General features: G+C 41.3%; 1 protein-coding gene across 3 annotated transcripts in view; it reads left to right on the forward strand.

Annotated features, from left to right (window-relative positions):
* The window catches only part of SH3KBP1 (SH3 domain containing kinase binding protein 1), a 322,980-nt gene that overhangs the window by 35,337 nt on the left and 264,021 nt on the right, over nt 1-23,622 (forward strand). For all 3 annotated transcript variants that reach the window (XM_033112693.1, XM_033112681.1, XM_033112673.1), the window contains exon 2: nt 5,719-5,876. In XM_033112693.1, coding sequence (XP_032968584.1) covers nt 5,719-5,876 — 158 coding nt within the window. The remainder of the gene's footprint in view (nt 1-5,718; nt 5,877-23,622) is intronic.

A 23,622-nucleotide genomic window follows, 5' to 3' on the forward strand; every position in this document is an offset into this window, starting at 1 on the left:
GTCAAATAACGGGGCTCACATTTGAAACTGCATTTCATTGTGCTTAATGATAAGCTGCGGTTTGGGGGTAATGCTTTCTCAGGGCATGCACACATTCACCAACTTTTATTGAGCACCTCCTATGTGCCAGACCCCAGTCAATGGGGAGGGGATACTCAGATCTGCTCTTTAAAGGCTCCCATTCCGGGGGTCGGACAGGAAAACCCTCACAGCACAACATGATAACAGCATGTAAGAAAAAAACAAACCAATGCCGTGGAAATCTGTCTCTCACTGGTCTCAGTTTCCCTCCTTTTCACTAGAGATGTCTCCTTCTCTCACCTGGACTGTCATTTGGGCGAGCTTAGTCCTAGTCTTGACGTTGCTATTACTTAGCTGTCGCTCTCTCTAAGCCTCAGTCACGGAACCTTCCAGGCCTCAGTTCCTCATCTGTAAAATTAAGAAAAGGATTTGACAAGATGATAACTAACGTTCTTTCTATCTAACGATCAGCAGTCATGCTCTTTTTTTGGTGAAATCTTTTTGGGCAAAAAATTCTTCCCGATTTCCCATGCTCTCTTTAGAGGACCGCAACAAAACATTAACATCAGACATTTATTCTTTAAAATTCACAAAGTGAAATAAGTGTAAAAGCAGAATAAGTGTGACATTTCTGCTTCTAAAATTCTTAAGCTGAAAACTACACTGAGACGTTTGCAACATCCTCTACAGGTATATGTGGCCAGAGGAAATTAATTGTCAACTTTCATTCTCCTCCATGCTTTCTGGTCCATTCAGATATTTATGGAGCCAGGCACGATGCTCGGCTAAGGAACTGGGATCCTGGAAAAGATAAGGTCTTGTCCCAGAGGGAGCTTGCAGTCTGACTGGGCTGAGCCACCAAGAACTCGCAGCTTGGTGAGCTGAGCACCAGGAGAGAGGAAGTTCTGTGCAGAGAGGTGGGAGGGGGGGCTGGGGTCACCCAGCAGGCCCTCTGAATCGCCACCGTGAGAAGTTTGCTGTGAGAAGGTGCTTGGCGGCTGGCTTAGCCAACCGACGGTTACAAACCACCTATTTCATCTTTTGGGGGAGGAGACATTCCAGCAAGTGTGAAAGTGCAGGCCTGAGAGGGGGATGTTGACGCCTTCTGCCTTTCGAAGCAGATCTTTTATCTGCCCTGGCTCTCTCTCTTCGCAGACACCCGTTAACTGTGGCTTTGGGCTTTTGCAGTGCCAGTAGATGTAACAAACTTGTGGAGGCTGGCTTTTGGCAGAGCAGGCAGCTGGAGGGTGGTACTTTTCTGACAGGCAGATGTTCTTAAGTTTTGTAAATTTGTGGTGTCTTTAAATATGGGATTTTGTTTAATGCTGCCCTAATTATACCTCTGATATAGTCTATTGCGCTTGATGTTTTAATTTTGTGCTTATGTCCAGAGGTGGTTGCCTGAACGGTACCATTAAAAAAAATCTTAGGTAATGTTTTATCCTTGCTGTAGCTACTGCAGCTTCCTGAAGCCAAGGAAATGGGTTGGGGGCGGGGGGAGAAGGTGGGGGCACAGACTTTCTCATGGGCTCTAGTGAAGGTTTCCAGTGGGTTTGTACAATGCGAACTCTTGATCTCCCGCTTGCCAAATATTATCCTGAACCATCTCTGTCCAAAGAAATATAGTACAAGCCACATAAGTAGTTTTAAATGTTCTAGTAGCCACATCCATAGAATAAAAAGAAACGAGTGAAATGAACTCAAATAATATGTTTATTTAACCCAGCATTATCTAAAATATTATCCCTTCTGCATGTAATCAGAATAAAAATTAGTGAGCTATTCTCCATTATCCTTTTCCTAGTAAGTCTTTGCAACTTGCTGCCTGTTTTATAGCACATCTCGGACTAGCCACGCTTCAAGTACTCGGTAGCCACCTGTGGCGAGTGATAGTGTTGCGTACAGCAGAGTCCTGGGCCTTTCAAAGGCTTGCAATGGGCACAGGAAAGAGCCCTTAGAGGGGGTAGGAGAGACAGAGCCTCATGACTTAGGAGCTCTTAGCAAAGCCATACATAGGCTTCCTCCTCTTAGACAAACCTGATATGTAAAAATTCATCTTGACAGGAAAGGTAAAGCAGGAAGTGATTATTCATGTTACAAAAGAATCAACCACAGGATCCTTTAAATAGCAAGCTCCTTTAGTACACTGAAGAATCTGACTCAATTTGCAAAAATGTGATTGACACTTGGCATTTTAGTAGCATCTTTGTTGGGCAGAGAACTACCTGCTGTTACAAAATGCAAGCTGAGCAGTCGGTTTATTAAAGCTTTATTGAGCACCTATTGCATGTCACGGACGCTCATACTGGGCTGTAACAGAACTAAGGGTGATCCATACCCGGAAGGCATTTACAGGGGCCCTGGGAGGCGGAGACACAGTGCAGCCTCCACAGCATGGAACTGCCTCAATGCCAAGGGTGATGAGAGGCACCCAGGGCCCAGCTGGGGCCAGAAGGCAGGCAGGGGGCATGTGATTAAGTGTCTGGGAGTCTAAAGAAAGGGTCAATCAGGAAAGACCAGCTCAATAAGGTATTGGGAAGACTCCACAAATTAGGCGACTATGCTTTCTTAATCCCTGAGTCCCCATTCCCTAATCCCCAGCCTTAGTCATAGCAGGCATCAATTAAGGTGTGTCCTTGGGCTCATGGAAAGAGGGAGACTGAAGCAAAACTGGATGTGCTTCTCTCCAGTTTGCAACAACAGGCAGCAGCTGTTTACCTCCCAGTGACCATCTTCTTGAAGCAGATTCCTTTGTCCCATTCCATCTTCACCTCGGTGCAGTCCACATATAGAGCGCAGAAACCCAGACTTGCTGTTTAGGAAAGAAGAAGCAAGGTTGTATTCTGGAAGTCGATGGGCTTCTGAGTCTCCCAGCGCACACAGGGTTTCAGTTCAGTGTCGAGATGGGCCCTTGACCAGATTCCTCCTTAGCAGCCTTCCTGTCGTCCTTTTGTCCCCCAGGCAGGCCACATGTGCTGCTGCTTCAGTTACCATGAGTTTCTGTCCCCATCAGAAAAGCTATGAGTTTTCATCTCTACGTGCTAAAATGGGGTCAGCCTTGGGGAGTGTGCATCCGTGTTCCAAGCCTCTTCTTGTTGAAAAAATAATACCTGTTACTAAAAACGTAATTGATGATCTCCATATATGTATTTATTTGTAGGTGATGTGCATATATTACTGTACTAGCTGATTGAGAAACTTCTAAATATTTATCATGGGTTTAGTGAACTTTGGGAAAACATATCATTGAGTATTGTACGGGACTTTTGACATTTTTGAAAAATGAAGATGTGTCTTCATGGTTCAGGTACATAGTTTTAAATATCTTGCCAATCCCAGTAGTTCCATATTATAATTAGGTGACTTACACGTATATCAAGGGTGGAAGAAAACCCATATTACAAGTTGTCTTGATAATTTACCGTTTTTCGGTCATCTGCCTGTCAGATCTGATTGGCTTCTCCTTGTGTTCACCTCCCGTCATGGCTGGCAAAGAGCCCCCACCAGGAGTTGAAGTGGCAGCTCCACCGTTTTCTTGTTTACTTGGTCGTGTGTTGAGTATTGTCTGCAACCCCTGTTTTCTTGACACAGATCTTTTCAAGCCTCTCATCCATTAGGTGAGGGTGACTTTAGTTAAAAGGGGTAAGAGCCATACAGCTGCTTTACCAAGAGGCCTCACAGAACTGCAGGGTGTGCCCAGGAGTGCCCTGTCCCTTAGGCTGCTCCCTCCCTGCCCTTGGGGCATGGCTGACTGCCTGACACGGAGGCTGGATGAAGGAGCCAGTGTCATTCTGCACATGGAATATTAGAGAAGTTGAGTTTTTCTCTCTTTAAAATTAAAATGAATAGATGCTCTGATTTTTTTTCATCATGCCACCTCACTCCTATAGTGAGTGCAGCCCACGTTGGAGAACACTGGCTCAGCAAATAAGCTTCACTGCTTTGCTGAGCATCAGGTTCTTTAATCGGGAAGATGGACATTGCAGTATTGTGACGATGACCTGAGATACTGCAGGAAAAGTATCTGAAACATAAATAGCGGTTACCGTAATCTCCGTTCTGATGGCAAAGCTTCCATAGATCCATGTGTAGGCAATTTGAAGAAAGCTGTTTTCAAACCGACGTGGTTCTGATTGTTCTGATGGCTCATTTTAACTGCTGGGGGTGGGGGGGGCCAAGCATGGGACAAGGAAATTGGAGTGTTTCTGCCTTAGTACTTGTAGGTTGATCTGGAAGGGTTATCTTGTTTATGCTCTTCTGCACCTCCTTTCTGTTGGTAAGTGACGAGAACGGTTCACAACTCAACTTCGTCCTGGGCAGATTGATGACAGCAGAGTTGGCCAGCTAATTTTGGAATGAAAAAATGATCTAGGGAAGGAAATTCCGCTTTGAGTTGCTTATGAACTCTCTGGGTTAGCGAACATTCTGAGTAGATGGATGAGCCTGCTCGTCTGGATGGATAGGGTTTTCTGATCCGGAAGCACTTCGGGAATTTTTTCCTAATGGAGATGCAAAACCTGTTTGGCAGGGGGCCCACTCACCTACCAACCTTTCTTCTGAAAAATCTACCCCAATTTATTGAATTTAAAAAAATTGTGTTTTTTTTTTTTTTTTTTTTGGTCTCCCGTTGAAGAAATCTGCCAAGCCCAAGATCACTAAGCTTTTTTCCTATGCTTTCTTATGAAAATGTTTACAGTTTTAGCTCTTACATTTAGGTCTACGATCCATTTTGAGTTCATTTTTGTATATGCACTTGTTAGAGCTTATTTAACGTTTCCTCTTCCATTATTTTACTGTAATTTCTGAGTTGCTAATTCACCACTTAGGGTTTCACCTAATTAGATTTCACCGAATTTTATTCATTCATTTGCCATTCATTTGTTCATTCATTCATTCCTTTATTCATATCAAGTTGCAACTAAAAAAGGAAAGGACAGGAGACTGATTGAGGTGGGTGTCAAGTGAGGCCCAAAGTCTAGATGTATTGTATAGTCCATCTGTGGATAAATTAACCAATCTCTTGATTTATTAGCTCTGCTAATTTGCATAGGCTCTTTGTCAACAAGAAGGCCCGTCTCTCTTGTCCATTGCCTCCACCTATTACCAAGTATAAAAGCTCACCATAGATTGGGAGAACAATTAAAAGTGGTATTGGCTGCCTGAGAAGCCATCTGCTTGTTGAGAGGGCAGTGGTTCCTGCAGATGTTTGCCATCTGAGACATAGGTTTGGCCAGCGGGGCCTCTGTATTAGCTGTTTTTACACATGTCGTCACTGAGAGATGGCCATCATCTCTGTAGAGTGGGAACTACTGTCGCCCACAGTTTGTACAACCTTAGTCTTGGCGAGGGAAGGGGCACCCAAGAGCCAAGCTTGCGCCTGTTATCTGCCATCTCTGCTCTTGGGGAAATCATGCTGGACTCCCTCTGGGGGGCGCAAGTGTTGTTGGGCTTCTGTCGAGCAGTTTGCCCTGTGAAGCTGGTGCTGGCCCTGAGACCTGCAGGCCACTCAGCCTGTGCCTGACCACGGAGCGGCATTGTGTGGTTTCTGTGCTACAGGCTTCAGGTTAACCAAAATCAGGTGGCTGCGTGTGGCCCTCTTACGTACTGGTAAACCTTCTAGGACTGCTGGGCCTCAGACTTCTCCAACACCCAATCTAAGGTGCTCTCTCTTTTTTTTTGTCCCTGCTTGTCTTTCAGTGGAGGCCATAGTGGAGTTTGACTACCAGGCCCAGCACGACGATGAGCTGACGATCAGCGTGGGTGAGATCATCACCAACATCAGGAAGGAGGATGGAGGCTGGTGGGAGGGGCAGATCAACGGCAGGAGAGGTTTGTTCCCTGACAACTTTGTAAGAGTGAGTACAAAGCGAAACCCTTTTCCTGTCTCCTGTGTGGGCTCTAGCGACTGAAGCTGTGCGGGAACGTGAGGAAGAATTTCCTGGGCTCTTTTGGGGGACAACTTGACAGCTTGACCTCTTGTATGTTATCAAGGAGAGCATGTATAGCCTTAGATGTCTAGAAATAAATACCTGTTTTGAAATCACTTTCTGAAGGCTCAGAATGTTCTTTTTCCAAACTCTGTGTCACTTAGAAAATGCTGGAAAAATAGAAAGCTTATTAAATTGTTTCATTTACGTACTTATTTGCTTTGATGGTTTAAGAGGATTTTACCCTTTTCCATTCCATTCAAAGTGGGGTGAAACTAGTTTTGACCACTTAAGTAGCAAGCTAAATGCAGAATTCCAATTATACTATGTTTCCCACCTTTGTATTCATGTTGCTTTTTTGATAAGAGCAACGTTATTTGCCTTTCCCTCATTATGGCCATGACACATTGAATAAAGTCTATTTTTTCAGAAAGGTTTTGAAAATTATGCCCTTTCCCGAAGTCATCTAAGGGTTAATTACAAAAATGTAGCTCATTCTTGTTAAGGACTCTAAAAAAACAAAGCAAATGAACAAACAAAGCAAAACAAAACCAGACTCACGGAACAGAGACCAAAAGGATGGTTACCAGAGGGGAGAGGGTGGGATGTTATGTGAAAAGGGGAAGGGGAATGTAGTCAATAATATTGTCATAAGAGTGCACGGTGACAGATGATTACTAGAATTAGTGGGGTGATCACATGGTAAGGAATAAAAATGTCAGATCACTATATTGTGCACCTGAAACAAATATAACTAATATAGTATTGTATACCAGCTATACTTAAATTTAAAGCAAACAAAGGAAATTACATACTGCACGGTTGTAAATAATAGTTGAAATTGGGTAAAAAAGGGATTGCCTGGAGGTTGTTCCCTGTGGAAAATACCAAGGTCTAAAAAGTCCCTGTACCATAAATTTCCTTTCCAACACTGGAGAAGACTGGATTGTTCTTAGTGGGAAGGACTGTGTGCAAATATTCCCAGGGCTCCTGCTGTAGTTGCAGTCATAGTAGACAATGCCTAAGACCTGAGGCTGTGGGGGCAAGTGGTGTGGGGAACTGTGCCCGGAGAAGCAGGTGCTCCCGCAAAGAGCCTCGAGGGCTACATGGGATGCTTTTATGGAAAGGGGCTGTTGAATGAAAACCAGTGATGTGCTCTAGGCTTTCAACCCCTGGGCCCTCTACCTGGACCCTGCCCCCAGTCTAGAGCAAATCTTTAATCTTTCTTCAGGGTGTTGCCTTAGTGATCCTGCTAACATTTCTTTTTTTATTATTTTTTACTGTGCAGAAAGCTGGGGAGAGTTTTGTTCGGTAACGTGCTGCTAAACCTTGCTTTCTGTAAATACCATGTTTCCCTGAAAATAAGACCTAGCCAGACCATCAGCTCTAATGCATCTTTTGGGGCAAAAATTAACATAAGACCCGGTGTATTTTGCTATAATATAAGACCGGTCTTATAATATTATATAATATAATATATAATATAAAATATAATACCGGGTCTAATATAATATGATATAAGACCGGGTAATATAATATAATATAAAAATATAATGTAATACCGGGTCCTAATATAATTTAATACCAGGTCTTATATTAATTTTTGCTCCAAAAGACGCATTAGAGCTGATGGTCCGGCTAGGTCTTATTTGGGGAAACACGGTGGTTGTGGGAGTATGGACAGTTTTTCATGGACTACAGGGGAACCTAGCAGCTCTCTCTCCATTTTAAGAGTAGGAAAGCATCACATCTGGGCCACCACAATTGACTCTGTTGATGGGTAAATGTGGGTGAATTCTTTTGCCCTTTCAAGCAAAACCCCAATTTTGGGACAAGTACCATCCTGAAGTTGGGTTAAATTCTGGTGTGGAAGGAGGGTTTTTCTAGATAAAAGGGGCAAAGCTTGGGGTGAAGATGAAGGAGGAAGGACTGAGAGAGGAGGATTGTGGGAAAGAGAGAAAGGGTCTGCAAAGAGAAAGGGTACTCTGGGCAGGAGGGGAGGACCCTGGGAAGGAGCAGGGAATACAGTGTTGGCTCCAGTTTTGACGGTAGGCCCCATTTTGAAAGCCTTTTAATGGGTCCTCTTGGCTTAGTGCCCCCTCCTTCCAAACCACAAATCCACAGACTCAGAGAACTTCTGAGTTGGACTTTGCTCAGGGCTTAAGGTGAGTGCGCCCGCTGTAAGTATTCATGGAGGACAGTGGGCACGAGGGCAGGGCCCTGCAGTGCAGGAATAACCTGGCAGGCTCGCTCAGGGAGCGCTAGGGAACAGGAGCTCCTCACTGCCTCTCCATCTTCTCCACCTGCTTGGCCTTGGGCCACCACAACAGGCTCCTGCCCCATGGCTTCCATGGGCTTTGGTTCAAGGGGAGGTTGATGGGAAATAGCAAGGAGGGAGGCCAGTCAGGTCAGGGGTTATCCTGATAGCTCCCTGCCCCAGGGTTACCTCAGGCTAGCTGTGTCCATTGGCCAGATGGTGGCTGCTCTCATCAAGTCCTTTTTCTCCATGCTCCTTTACCCTCATCACTTCAGGCCCCGGGGTGCTCTTGTTTCTAGCCCTGGCTCCTACCTCAGAGTTTCTCTATACCTCACCCACTTTGTAAAAGTCTTTTTATTAATCCGCTTCAGGTTACTTAATTTAAGTGGACCATCTGTTTCCTTTTTCAAGCCTAACTACCTCTTTGGGCCACTCCGAGGATTAAAGGAGACAGTGCGTGGAAATCACTTAGCACGTGGTCGGCCACCTATATAGTCTGCTGCTGTCCCCTCTCCCCTGCCTGGAGTGCCTCTGCTCTTGCCTAATCACTTGTCATCTCACCTTGGCTAGAGCACTTCCAGTGAGGGGAATTCGTGCTCTTTGGAGGTGCTCATTTTTCCAGGGCCAGAAAGGATGTGGCAGGAATGGCTGGGGCCACACCACTTTGTGGCTGCCACATTTGGCAGAAAAAGAAACTTCTATTCTTTCAGATGGCTGAGGCTATTTTCAAGTCCTCACCCACTGGGAATGTTGTAGGCCTATTATTGAAAATCTAGTAGGTGGATGCGGTAATAAGTTTAACAATAACGAAAACTGCTGTAGAGATTTCTAAAAGCTGAAAATACATCTTTAACTAATAATCATATTGGCATGAGTTTGCAGTTTTGCAAGTGGTTTACACATGCCTTATTTAGCTAAGTATAATTGTCCCCAGATTGAATTGGGTAATCTTGTGGAATCCATTGTTTATTTGTGCACCTTTATGCCAGTGTGAACACAGTCAGAGAGCTTGCCTCAAACATTTTCTGATTAATTTATCAGATTGATTAGCTAATGTCCCAATTGAGCATGGGTCCCCCAAAGTGTATCGATTCAGTATCCACCCTCAACTCCATATTGTCTCAATTCTCAAAAGAAAAATACCAGCCATTCTGACCTCCCTCATTGTTGAGAAGATGCCTGGGCTTTGTCTCCAGATCTTGGGCTGAGATTTTTTGGGTGCACATACGAAGTGCGATCACAAAATATGGTGAATGTTTAAATAAAAGAAAATTATACAGTAAAAGACGCATTGCATTAACACTTCCTCAAAATACTCCCCCTCGCTTCGAACAACACTTATCCCATCGTTCTTGCCACTTCTGAAGCAGTTCTGGAAGTCCTCTTTTGTGTCTTTACTTCATCTTCCATCATGACAATGCTCCATGTCACACATTGCTTCTGTATGACAATTTCTGTCAAATAAAAACATTACAGTGTGTCCTCATCCACCTTATTCGCTGGATCTGGTGCCGTGCGACTTCAGGACATCGAGGCAGCCACGACAGCACAACTAAAGACACTCACCAAAGAGGACTTCCAGAACTGCTTCAGAAAGTGACAAGAGCGATGGGATAAGTGTGTTCGAAGTGTGGGGGAGTATTTTGAGGGGGATTAATGGCAGTGTGTCTTTTACTGTAATAATTTTTACAATTTAAACATTTGGATCAAATATATGGTGAGGGAGGAACTAGAACTGACTCTGGGTGGTAAACACGCAATGTGATTTATAGATGATGTAATACAGAATTGTACACCTGAAATCTATGTAACTTTATTAACAATGTCTATGTTACTTTATTAACAATTGTCACCCCCAATAAACTTTAATTGAAAAAAAAAATAAAAACAACAAAATCACTAAAAAAAAAAAATTTAAACATTCATCAATCATATCTTTTGATCACACCTCAGATATGTACCCAAGTAGGCTTCTTGGCCTTTTGGCTTGTCCCTCTTTTATTTTATTTAGTTAGTTCTCATTTAATTTATTTACTGAAGAATCTTTTAATTCCACTTCCCTTCTTCTCCCTACCTCTCTCCCCACCCACTCTTTTAGAATACGTTTTTCTTTATCTCTTCTCTTTTTAAAAATGTCATTCATTTTTTCAGGTGAAATTTACATGGAGTAAAGTGCTTAAGTCATAATTGTATGGCTTGATGATTTCTTTTTTACATAAGTGTTACCTTTGTAACCATCATCCAGATCGATGCTATTTCTGTTCCTCCAGAAAGTTCCATCATGCCTTTTTCCAGTCATTCCCCTTCCCATAGGCAATTCATCATAATACATTAGTTTTGCCTGTACTTAAATTTCATATAAATGGAATCAGATAAGATGTGTTCTTTCATATGTGGCTTCTTTGCACCACAGAATGTTGTGTATGTTAGCACTTTGTTCATGCTGTATAGATCCCATTTTATGAATATGCCATAATTTTGTTCGTGTGTCCTCTGTTAATGGATATTGGGTTGTTTCCAGTATGGGCATTTTATGAATACAGGCTTTGAACATTGTTGTGTAAGTCGTCTCATGGACATAGACACTACTTCTCTTGTATATATACATATAGGAATGGAATTGCTGCCCTCACTCACTTTCAATGTCTGTGTTTTTCTTTGTTTAAAGCTGTGGCCTCTGTGGGTGGGGGGAGGTGTTGCACCTGTGCTGGAGCCTCGTTTGCACCATACTAGCCGACTGAGCTAATCGGCCTAAATCTGCTTGTCTTCGAGTAATTGCCCTATGAGTATGGCTGCTGAGGAGTCCTGAAGCACAGAACTCAGTCTCACAGGGACCATTTGATTGTCCAGCCCAGGAACTATGAAAGACTCCATTCTTAAATTGATAAAAACATACAAAAAAAGAGCATGGGTCATGTCAAAGTTTTATTGAACTCATTTGATGAGGGAACTAGCAGAATAACAAAACTGATTCAGTGAGGATATGAGAGACTGATTAACAAGGCAGTGGAAAAAGAAATGTTCACAGAAGATTGCTATGTTAGATTCCAAATGGATTCATGTCTCAGAGGGCAATAAAACCTTAACCTCTGGGGTTATCGTTTATACCAGTAAAGATAAAAAGAAAGTCCCATACGTTATTGTTTTCTTACGTGTTATCCTTTGACTTTTATAGGGTTGTAAAATGTCCCAATAAAGTGTTAGTTAAATCAAGTTACATTTCCGTGGAGAATCAGATGACCCCCAGGGAGGAGTGCTTATTAGACAATGCACAGAATGACACTGAAAGGTCACACAAACATCATTTTTTGTCTGATTTCCAAGTTTCGGGTATTTTTTCTGAACAGACCACAATGGATGATAATATAGGGTCCAATACTAGGAGGTACCAGGATGAAATCCTCAAAGTCATTTACAAAAAAAAAACAAAACATGGCTGCCCTTCTGGGACCTGAAACTGCCACATAAAACAGAAGCCACCTGTTTAAAGGCAGATGTGGGCTCTTTCTTAGAGGTTCATTTGCCCCATGTTGGATTGAATTACTGGTATCTTCCTTTCAGAATCTTATCCTCAGATTCAGACAACAATGTTCTTTAGTCCAGCACAGGACTGATAAGCAGCCTTTCTCTGGGTTCTCCTGACATGTATCCACAGATACACATTTTTTTTTTTTTTAATGGGCAGCCAGAGGAATTTAAAAGCTAAAGTCTGGAAACTATAGCTTGGGCCAACATGTGTGTCTGGCTGCTTTGGGAGGGGCCTTTGGTGAATGCAGTGGGAGTGGGACCCAGGCCCTCCATATCTTGTCGTTCACAAATAGATGTATAGAAAAGCAGGAAGCTGCGGTAGGGGTTAAAAGAATGTGCTTGTTGATCTTTCAATTGATCTGCCAGTGTCTTTGAGGAAGTGAGCTGTGCTCTCTGCCTGTTACTATGTGTGTTAGGTAAAAGTACATTTTACATAGGCCCTGCTTTTGAAGGCCGAGGTGGGTTTACTTGTAGCTTGCACGTCTTATGCTGAGTGTAACAATTTTCAGCTTGGTTTCCTGTTGCCTCAGCTTTCATTTGCTAGGTGTTTGAGATCTCTCTTTGGCATATCCAGAGCCTTTTTTTGTATTTGTATAAAGTGCTTGGTTGAATATGGTTGTTTTATAATCAATGAGGTAAAGGTCAGGAATTTGCATACTTGTACCTCTCTGAGATAAAGCTCGCAGTTACTTTGCTGTTTTGATTTAAGAAAGAATCACAAATTCACATCGACAAGTGGCATAAAGTACAGATTTCCAAATTGCTGTTCTATATTCAGAGACCCTGAAGTGGATCATTTAAAAAGAAAACAAAAACAAAAAAATCTTTCAACCCATGGGCCGTTCATTTTGTGAGTTATATGGAAGATTGTTTTCAAAATACTTGTCCCTTGAAAAGGTAATAGGAATTTTCCCAGTGTGATACGTAACATGCAGAGGCTCTTCTTACTCGCAACATCTAGTGGTCCTGTGTTTGGGTGGGTGGGGGTCTGTTCTATTCGTCCAGGGAGCATTTACTGGGTGTCTGCTAGGCACCAGAGGATATAAGAACTAATGAGACACATTAAATGGAATGTTGTATTGTCATGAATGGAACTCCTTACACGGGATGACAGTTTTAGCTCCTGTGACCTGGCCTTTGGTCATTTTGGACTCTGGAGAGCATGTGTTAGACATTGTTCTACAAAGATGTTTCTGATTAAAATGCCACTTGAGAATGTTTCGGCTGGATTCATCAGGCAGCTCTGTTAGGATATGCTAAATGAACCTACAGTTATCTTTTGGCCCTGATTGCTGTGTTACTTTATGGAATGATAATGGCTACATTGTATTCCAGGCTTACTGGCTGTCTGGCATTGTATATATAGACTGCCGGTGTCTGTCTGTGTACAATGACAAATTTATTAAGCACTTACTGTATGCCAGGCAGAAAGGAGGCTAAGCCCTTCACATGCTTTATCTCATTAAATCCTTATACCGCCCGATGGCATAGGTACTGTTTTATCCTGCCCATTTTTCAGAAGAGGTAACTGAGGCACCTTAAGGTAAAAAGATTCACCCATGGTCACACAAGCTAGTGAGGAGCAGAGAGAGCACTGAAACCGGGGCGGACTGGCTCTAGCACCTGAGCTCAAGCAGGCAGCATTAACTAGGTGTCCAAATTGTTCTGAAGAAATTCAGCCCTCACCATTATCGCCTGCTGCACTGCACCTTCCCTGAGTATCCAGTCAGGATTTTGCATACTTGTACTCTCTGAGATGAGGCTCACAGTTACTTTGCCATTCATGATTTAAGAAGGAATCACAAATTTACTTCAACAAGTGACATAAAGTAGAAATTTCCAAGTTGTTCTTCTATATTCAGATCATGGTTGCTAACTTGTTTTCTGAATTTTAAAGGATTCTTTTCAGAAATCAGCTATTTCAACTTAAAAGAGTAAGGATTTATGGGCTTCTGCTGTTTTCCTTATAAATTCTAAAACCAAGGCAATTTGGGGAAACATTTCATTTTATTAATTTTTAAGGAAACTTGTTATTTCACAGTGTTCAGGATACACTTTTCAGAAGGAGCTTGACTGTCTTTTCTATCAATGGTAAGTAATCCAGATGTTTGACTATCCAGTTGTTCCCCTTCCGTGGGGCCCTTGTAAACAACCAATTCTAGCTCAAATCATTCTTTAAACTTTCAACATATAGGCCTTTAAAAAGAAAAAAGAAAACAAAGTCCTAAAACTAATAACAGGAACCTGTTAGAAGCTGTTGTGAGAAACGTTCCTCCAAGAAGGGTCCGGAGTAATTAAGGACAGGTATGTTACCAGTAAGAACCCAGACCATTCGCCAAACTTCTGAGGCTTTGTCACTGTTACACAGCAGGAAGCGTGAGGAGGGTGCCTTGTGACCCAGAGAGAACAGTCTCCTGACGAAGTTGATCTTGGTGACTGTGTATAATGGAGTCTTATTTTCTTAACGACAGGATTATTGAATCTGAGCTTAGAAAAGAACTTTGAAATCCTGTGTTTTAATGCCCAGCTTTCTAGCAGATCAAAATCTAAACCAACTCGGATGTTGCTGTGATCATTACCAGATATTTAAACTTGTGAAGTACGGTGGTCCCGCAGGGGGACTCTATGCCAGTCTGTCTTTGGCCGGGCCAGGCACACTGCACAGTCAGAATTTTGGAGTGGGGACAGGAGTTGGGCTTAGGGGCCTTAGAATATTTGTAAAAGTTCAGGTGATGCCACTGCTTGATAAAGCTTGGGCACTCTTTTTCTACAGTGGTACTGATAGGCAGTGTAATCCTTTTTAATCTAATAGTTTTTCTCAAGCACGTGGATTGGTAGCTGGGGATCTACATTTGAAAATATTATAATGTTCTAAAGTACACACGCACGCACACACAAAATCATGTTGGAAATTGTAAAAGTTTACTACAGATACATAAACAACATAGCAATGTATAAACAGTGCTCAATTCGAGTCCATTAGAATTAATGCATTCTAATTGCAGAACCTCTGGACTAATAATGTACTCTGTCCTGTCCTCTACCCAGTAATAGTGAGTGAGGTAGGCAGAGAATTTCTAGGAATGGTCCCCAAGATTCTACTCCCTAATCCCCAGAACCTGGGACTCTGATGAACTTTCATTCCAGTAATTGTGTTATGTTATATAGCACAATTGACTTTTAAAAAGGGAGGGCCTAATCTTATCACAGGAGCCCTTAAAAATAGAGAACTTTCTCTGGCTGTTGGCAGAAGAGGAAGTCAGAGAAATTCAAAGCTCGAGGAAGATTTGATGGAGGGGCCGTGTGAGAAGGAATCGGGAAATTTTCCTGGAGCAGACCTTGGCTACAAAGAATTGAATTCTGCCAACAACTTGAGTTAGTTTGGAAGCAAATTATTCTCCCAAGCCTGTAGATAAGAGTCCAGCCTGTTTGACATTCTTGATATCAGCCTTGTAAGACCCTGAGCAGAGAATCCAGTTGAGCCTACCTGGCCTTCTGACCTACAGAACTGTGAGATAATAAATGGATGTCGTTTTAAGCCATTAAGTGTGTGGCTTAAAATAGAAATAGCAAATGGCCTGGGGCAGTGCTCTCCTTCCCTATTGGTAGGTTGTCAGTGGAGACTGAGTGGGGAATCTGGAATTTCATACCCTACTTAGTGGCACCAGACAACCCATGGCAGCTCTCTTCTCATCTGTTGGCATGTTGTCAGTGGTGACCGAACGGGGGGTCCGGACATCCCCCTGCATGACCTCGACTCAGCAGTAGTAAGCAGCCCCGCTCACCCCTCCCACTAGAGAGTGGGGAAGATCTTGGAGAGGAGGGAGTCAGAGAAAGAGAATCATTAAAGCTGTATAGGAAGTCCTGGGCAAAGTTCTGACTGACCCAGATATGAATCTGACTAGAATTTATGGGTCAAGAAGTTTGAGAATAGAATACTACCCAGGTTTTCAGCATGACCTCTAGGAAACACAAATGAAGAAGACCTGAAAGCACTGCAAGGGCTCTGGAAACTAAACTGTCATTGGCTGCAGAAGTAGCTCAGGGCCTGCGTGTTTAATCTAAATAGGGTGGTTGCCTGCTAAAATTTAAATAAGATCTAGAGCCTTGTAATATAGTGGCCCAAATGCCTAGGATACAATAAAAAATCACTTGTCATATCGAGAGCCAGGAAACTCACAACTTAACTGAAAAGGCAATCAACAGATACCAACATCAGGAAGACTCAGATGTTGAAATTATCTGACAAAGATTTTAAAGCAGCCATCATAAAAATGCTCTAATGAGTAATTAGAAACACTTTAAACAAATGAAAAAGTAGAAAATCTTAGCAACTAAATAGAAGATACTAAAAATGGAAATTAGAGAACTGGAAAATAAAATCACCATATTAAAAAGTTCACTGGATGAGCTTAATAATAGATTAGAGATGACAGAGGAAAGAATCAGTGAAGTTTACATTGTTTTGTACACCTGAAACTAATACAAAAAAATGTTAAAAAAATAGTATTGACCTCAAAGGGTGATTGTAAGAATTAAATGAGAAAATACATTTTAATGTCATTAGCACAATGCCTAACACGTGGTAAGACTCCAGTATAAATAAAAATTCTTATTTTGTGGAAAAAAAAAGAATCAGTGAAATTGAAGACGTATAATAAAATTTATCCAATCTGAACAACAGACAGAAAATAGTCTGAAAAAAAAATTGAACAGAGCCTCAGAGACCTATGGTATAATAACATAAAGTCTAACATTTGTGTCATTGGAGCCCCAGAAGGAAAGAGAAGAGTATGGAAATAAAAAGTATTCAAAGAAATGATGGCAGAAAACTCCCCAAATTGGGAAAAGGGATAAACCTTCAGAATCAAGAAGCTGAGCAAAATCCAAACAGGATAAACCCAAAGAAATCGATTAAAAGACACATCATAATCAAACTTCTAAAAACTAAAGATGAAATAAAAACAGTGAAAAAGAACACATTATCTCTAGGGGAAGAATGATTTGAATTACAGTGGATTTCTCATATGAAATCATGGAATCTAGAAGGAAATGCACAGCATTTTCAAGTGCTGAAAGAAAAGAAAGGTTAACTTCAAATTCTCCATCGAGTGAAAATATCCTTCAGAAAAGAAGAGAAAATAAAAACATTCTCAGATGAAGAAAAACAGAGAATTTGTCAATAGCAGGCATACCCCTAAATAATGGCTAAAGAATGTTCTCATGAACTGACTCTGGATGGTGAACACAAAATGTGATATACAGATGATGTATTATAGAAATGTACACTTGAAATCTATATAATTCTGTTCTTTAAAGTTTATTGGGGCGACAATTGTTAGTAAAGTTACATAGGTTTCAGGTGTACAATTCTGTAATACATTATCTATATCTCACATTGTGTGTTCACCACCCAGAGTCAGTTCTCTTTCTATCAGCATATATTTGACCCACCCTTACCCTCATCTACCACCTCCCTCCCCCCTTACCTTTTGGTAACCACTAAACTGTTGTCTGTGTCTATGAGTTTTTGTTCTAGAAGAACAAAAATGAACAGAAATCTATATAATTTTACTAACCATTGTCACCCCAATGAATTTAATTAAAAATATGAAAAAAAAAAGAATGTTCTCTAAACAGAAAAGGAAACGATAATAGAAGGAGGCTTGGAACTTCAGAAAGGAAGAAAACAGTGGATGGGTAAAAATGGGGGTATGTATAATAGGCTGACTTTATCTTCATTAGCTTTTAAAATTATGTTTGATGGTTGAAGGATAAGTTATGGTATCATCTGGATCTGGTGTGGTATTCAATATATATAGAGATAATATATGAGAAAATTATATTTTAAAAGTAGGGAGAATATAAAGGGATCTCAATGGAAGTAAGATTTCTCCTCTTCACTTGAAATGGGAAAACACTGATGCCAGTAGTGTGTAATAAGTGATGTATGTGTATTATAGTAACTAAAAACTCTAAAACCCACTAAAAACTAAAAAAAAAAACCCAAAAAACCAAACACCACACCAAAAATATACAATGAGATATACTCAAAAAGACTAGATAAATCAAAATGGAATTCTAAGAAATGTGCAAGTAACTCACAAGAAGGCAAGAAAAAGGGAAAAGAGGAATGACAAATAGGGAATTAAGAGAAAATAAATAATATAATGGCAGACTTAAGCCCTAACACAACAATTACTTTAAGTGCAAATGGTCTAAATACAGCAATTGAAAGACAGAGATAATAGAATGGATAAAAACGTGACTCAACTAGGTGCTATCTACAAGAAACTACACCATACCTTGGATCATAAAAGTAGCCTCAATATATTTAAAGGAATGGAAATAATACAGAGCATGCTCTCTGACCATAATGTAGTCAAACTAGAATTCAATAACAAAGATAACAGGAAAATCTCTAACCACTTGGAAATTAACACTTCTGAATATTCCATGGATCAAAGAGGAAGTCTCAAAGGAAATTTAAAAAAATACGTTAAACCGAACGAAAATGATCATACAACAGATTAAAACTTATGGGACACAGCTAAAGAAGTGTTGAGAGGAAAATTTATAGCATTAAAGGTTTACATCAGAATGGAGGAAAGATCTCAAGTCAATGGTCTAAGCTCCCACCTCAGGAAACTGTAAAAAGAAAAGGAAAAAATAACCAAAAAACCAAAGCAAGCAGAAGAAAGGAAATAATGAAGATAAGAGCAGGAATCATTGAAGTTGAAAACAGAAAAACAACAGAGAAAATTAATGAGATAGCTGGTTCTTTAAAAAGATCAATAAAAGAAGACTGACAAGGATCAAAAAGAAGACACAAATTTCAATATTAAGAATAAAACAGATCCTATAGCTATTAAAAGGATAAGAGAATGCTGCAAGCAATTCTACACACATACATTTAACAATTTAGATGAAATGGACAAATTCTTTGAAAACCACAAACTACTAAAACTCATCCAAGATGAAATAGATAATCTCAGTTGTCCTATAACTATTGAAAAAATTGAATCCATAATTTAAAAGCTTTCAAAAAAAGAAATCACCGAGCCTAGAGGGTTTCACTGGAGATATCCAGCAAACATTTAGAATTAGCACCAATTCTACATAATCTCTTGCAGAAAATAGAAGAGGAAGGAATGCCTCCTAAATCATTTTATGTGGCCAGTATTACCTTGATACCAGAACCAGACAGACAGCACACAAAAAAAGAACAAAAGAAAACAAAAATAAAACAAAAAACTACCCCCCAAACCCCTCAAGATCATAGAAACAAAAATCCACAACAAAGTAACATATCTAGCAACATATAAAAAGATTTATGTACCATAACACGTGGGGTTTATTCTCATTATGGAAGGCTGCTTCAATGTTTGAAAATCAGTTAATATAACTCACCATATCAACAGGCTATGGGAGAGAAATAGTCATAGAATCATATCAATTGATGCAGAAAAAACACGTGACAAAATTCAACACCCGTTTATGACAAAAACACTCAGCAAAGCAGGAATAAAGGGGAATTTCCCCAGCGTGATAAAGAGCATCTACAAAAAACCTACAGTTCACATGCTCAGTGGTGAGGGACTGAATATTTTCTCCCTGAGAATGAGAGCAAGGCAAGGATATCTGCTCTCACCAGTCTTATTCGACACAGTACTGGAAGTCCCAGCCAGCACAATATTGAGAAAAGAAATACAAGGCATACGAATTGGAAAGGAAGAAGAAAACGGACTGTTTGAGGATGACATGATTCTCCATGTAGAACATCTCAAGAATCTACAAAATAACACTGGAGCTAATAAGTGGATATGCTCAATTGATATGCCCAACAATTATGCCCAACTGGTTTTTGACAAAAGCAAAGCAATCAGTGGAGGAAGTATAGCCTTTTCAGCATTTGGTGGTGGAGCTAGTGAACATCCATAAGCAGAAAAAAGGAATCTCAACCTTATAAAGAATGATCTCAAAATGGATTATGAATTTAAATGTACAACAGAAAACTGTAGAAGTTTTAGAATTAAAGACGAGAAAATCTTCAATAGACCTAGGCCTAGGTGAAGAGTTCTTAGACATCACACCAGAGGAACATTAAAGAAAAAATTGATCCATTAGACTGCTTCAGAATTAAAAACTTTGGCTCTATGAGAAACCCTGTGAAGAGGATGAAAAGACAGGTTACAGATTGGGAGAAAATATGTACTAAACACATGTCTGACAAAGGACTTGTATTTAGAATGTATAAAGAACTCTCAAAATGCAATAGTAAGAAGCCAAAAAATCCAATTAAAAATAGGTAAAAGACATGAACAGGAATTTCTCTGAAGAGGATATACAGATGGAAAATAAGCATATGAGAAGATGTTCCACATCATTAGCCATTAGAGAAAGGCAAATTAAAGCCCCAATGAGATAGTACCATGTATCTATTAGAATGGTCATTAGAATGGCTAAAATAAAAAAAAATAAAAAAAGTATTGATAACACCAAATGCTGGCAAGGATGTAGAGAAACTGGTTCTCTGGTACATTGCTGGTGGGAGTGTAAAAATGTTCAGCCACTCTGCAAAATAGTTTTGCAGTTTCTTATAGAGCTAATTATGTACTTGCCGTATGACCCAGCAATTGCACTTTTGCACATTGATCCCAAAGAAATAAAAATGTATGTCCACACAAACCCATGTACAGGAATGTTCACAGCAGCTTTATTTATAATAGCTCCAAATTGGAAACAACCTAAATGTCCTTCAGTGGGTGAATGGCTAAACACATCAATACAATGAAATACTACTCAGCAATAGCAAGGACTGAATACAGGGAACACCTTAAATGGATCCCACCGGCCTTGCGCTTTGTGAATAAAGCCAATCTCAAATATTATATACTGTGTGATTCCATTTCTATTAAACTGTCAAAGTGACAAAACAATAGTGTTGGAGGACAGATGACTGGTTGCCAAGGGATAGTGACAGGGTGGGGGGAGGAGTGGTGAGACTATAAAAGGGTAGCACAGGGGAGATCTTTTGTGGAGATGGAACAGGTCTGTATCTTGATTGTGATGGTGGTTATGCAAACCTATACCCTGGATCGAATTGCAGAGTTACACACACACGCACGCACACACACACACACATCAGTGCACGGAGAAACTGATGAGAACTGAATAAGGTCTGTAGTGTACTGATGTCAATTTCTTTGTTTTGCTATTGTACTGTAGTCATATAAGATATCACTGCAGGAAGCTAAGTGAAGGGTTCACGGGAGTCTATGCACTATTTTTGTAAGTTCCTGTGAGTATATAATTATTTCAAAATAAAAAGTTTAAAAACAAAATGTGGCTGAGTTTCAACCTTGGTTGCACACGTGTATCATCTGGGGAGTTTTAAAAACTCCCGATGTGCAGGCTGTACCCCAGGCCCATCTGTATCTCGGGTCGTGAGTTCCAGCATTGATTTGTCTTAGTAATCCTAAGTTTTGTTCTTGTTTTCCACTAAGTTAAAAAAAAAACAACGCACTTTCCCATCCACCAGTTTTCCAGCCCATCTCTTCACATGGTCAGATTCTATCACTGTGTTTTGATGGGCACACCTGGGATTTCGGGAAGTCCCGCCCCCTGCTCTGAGCAGGTACAAGGAGGCATTACTATTTGGCCTGTCAGTAGTTGGACTGGAGAATGGCAGAGCCAAGTCTGATAGAAGTAGAATGATAGAAGTAGAATGGGAGGAGAGAAGAAGAGCAGAGGAGGGGAGAAGTGGGGGTTGGGCAAGAGGAGGGACATGCGGGCCTCGCAGACCATGTTGAGGAAAGGGCCCGGATGCAGGACCTAGCCCTGGGCCTGGTCTCCTGGGCAGACTCCTCCCAGCTCTGCTCTGAGGCCCTGCTGCTTCTGCTCCCCAATGAGGCTACACTGTTGGTCTTAAAATGCAAATCTGATCATACCCCCTTCCCATGTACCCCGCATACTCTTAAAATCCTTCCTTGGTCTTTCCTTGTTTTTAGGATAGAGACTAAACTCTCGAATGTGGGTGGTCAGCCTGCAAGGTCCTGTGTCCTGTGCCCCCCACCTTTCTTTCCAGCCTCATTGCCCACCTCCTACCCTCGCACCCCGTTAATGCCTTCTCAGCCCCAGAGCTCAAATCATGCTTTTCTAGGGAAACCTTCCTCGACCTCCTGACTCTTACAAATAGCCCTTTTCTACAAGCCTTTGTTGTGCCGTGCTTCTCTCCTCAGTAGCACTGGTCACTCGTGGGATTTTCAATCTGTTTTTGTGGCTATTTGAGGAATGGCTGTCTTCCCTATTGGCTGAGGTTCCAAGGCCTCTGTGAGGCATGTGTCCTCGGTGCCTGGCGCACAGCAGTGCTTCTCCATATTTGTTGAATGAGTGGCTGTCTTTGTTGCTTGTTTCTCTGTACTTGGGTTTCTTAACACCATTGGGAACTTAGCTCTCGCCCTTTGGATGGTGGTGGCAGTGGCCACTTAAATAGCCCATGGCCTTAGGTTTTGACTTCCAGAAGTAATATGAGCTGAGGATTTCCAAAGGAACTAATCCTCCTGGACCCTAGGAAACGCACCTGGGCCAGGTTCAGTAGTGGAGCTAGCAGCTGAATTGAAGATGGCAACTGAACAGTGGTTGCAGGCTTTCATGTTTAGTGCCTGTTTGTATTCTTTTTCATTTTACAGCTTAGATGTCGTTGCCTGCTGACAAGATATTACATAACCTTAAAATTTGGGGCTATAGTAATGTATGCGGCAATATAGAAAATACGACGTATGTATGCTACAAGAGAGCAAAAAGCAGTCTGTGTAATTGTACGATCGTATATGCAGCATGATATACAAACTACCAAACCTTGTGTATAGGGGGAAAAGCACTAAAACATTCATAGTGGGGGGGGGGTTGTTTCTCCGTTTCTGAGATTTTAAAAAATTTATTTAAAATTGAAAATTATTTTGATCCGATTTGTTTACTTTTCCTCAGCGATTGAGGTACATTTATCCTTCAGCTTCTTGTGACTGAAGTAGTCCCCAGGTATATGTCACTTTTCCTAAGTTGTTGTTTTCTAATTCCCTCTTGTCTTCTAACTGAATATGAGGTTAATAAAAGTACCGAATGAGCTGGGGAATTGATCTCTTGCTATGTAATTTGGTTTGAATTTTATCAGGCCTGTAGATGTCTGAGTGTGTAATGATGTAGCATCTTTGTTTTATCACAAACGGGTGACTCTGAGCGTTGGTTTTGGAGATACAGCTGAGCTCGACCATCTTGTGCAAGTTAATTAATCTATCTGAGTTTCGTGCATTCATTCATCAAATGTTTATTGAGCGTGTACTGTGTTCTAGGTACTAGGGAAGACATTGGTGAACAAATCAGACAAAATCCCTGCTCTCATGGAAATTATATCCTAGAGGGGTAGATGGACAGTAAGCCATAAACATGATAAGTTAGGTAGTTTTTTGGTGGGAGAAAAAAGAAGGGGAGAAGGAGATACGAATGTTGGGGGCAGGATTGCAATTTATGATAGGGAAGCCAGCAAAGGCCTCACTGAAAAGGTGACCTTTAACTCAAGATTTGATGAAGTGAGGAGGTGAGTCCTGTGGGGATCTGTGGGAAATTGCCTCTCAGGCAGAGGCAACACTATGTGCAAAGGCCCCAAGGAGGGAAAGTCCCTAGTGTGTTGGAGGAACGACAGAGACCAGTGTGCTGCAGGGGCAAGAGCCAGGGGAGAGCAGCAGATGAGCTTAGAAGTCACGGGGCTCCAGGTAGGATAGGGCCACTGTAAGACTTGGGACTCTGGGAAGCTCCGAGCAGTGGTGCCTTCTGGCTGTTGTGTTAAGACCACAAAGGGAAAGGGTGGAAGCAGGGAGAGCAGCTCAGAGG

The sequence above is a fragment of the Rhinolophus ferrumequinum genome, chromosome X (genome assembly GCF_004115265.2).
Source record: "Rhinolophus ferrumequinum isolate MPI-CBG mRhiFer1 chromosome X, mRhiFer1_v1.p, whole genome shotgun sequence".
In the NCBI taxonomy this organism is placed as follows: domain Eukaryota; kingdom Metazoa; phylum Chordata; class Mammalia; order Chiroptera; family Rhinolophidae; genus Rhinolophus; species Rhinolophus ferrumequinum.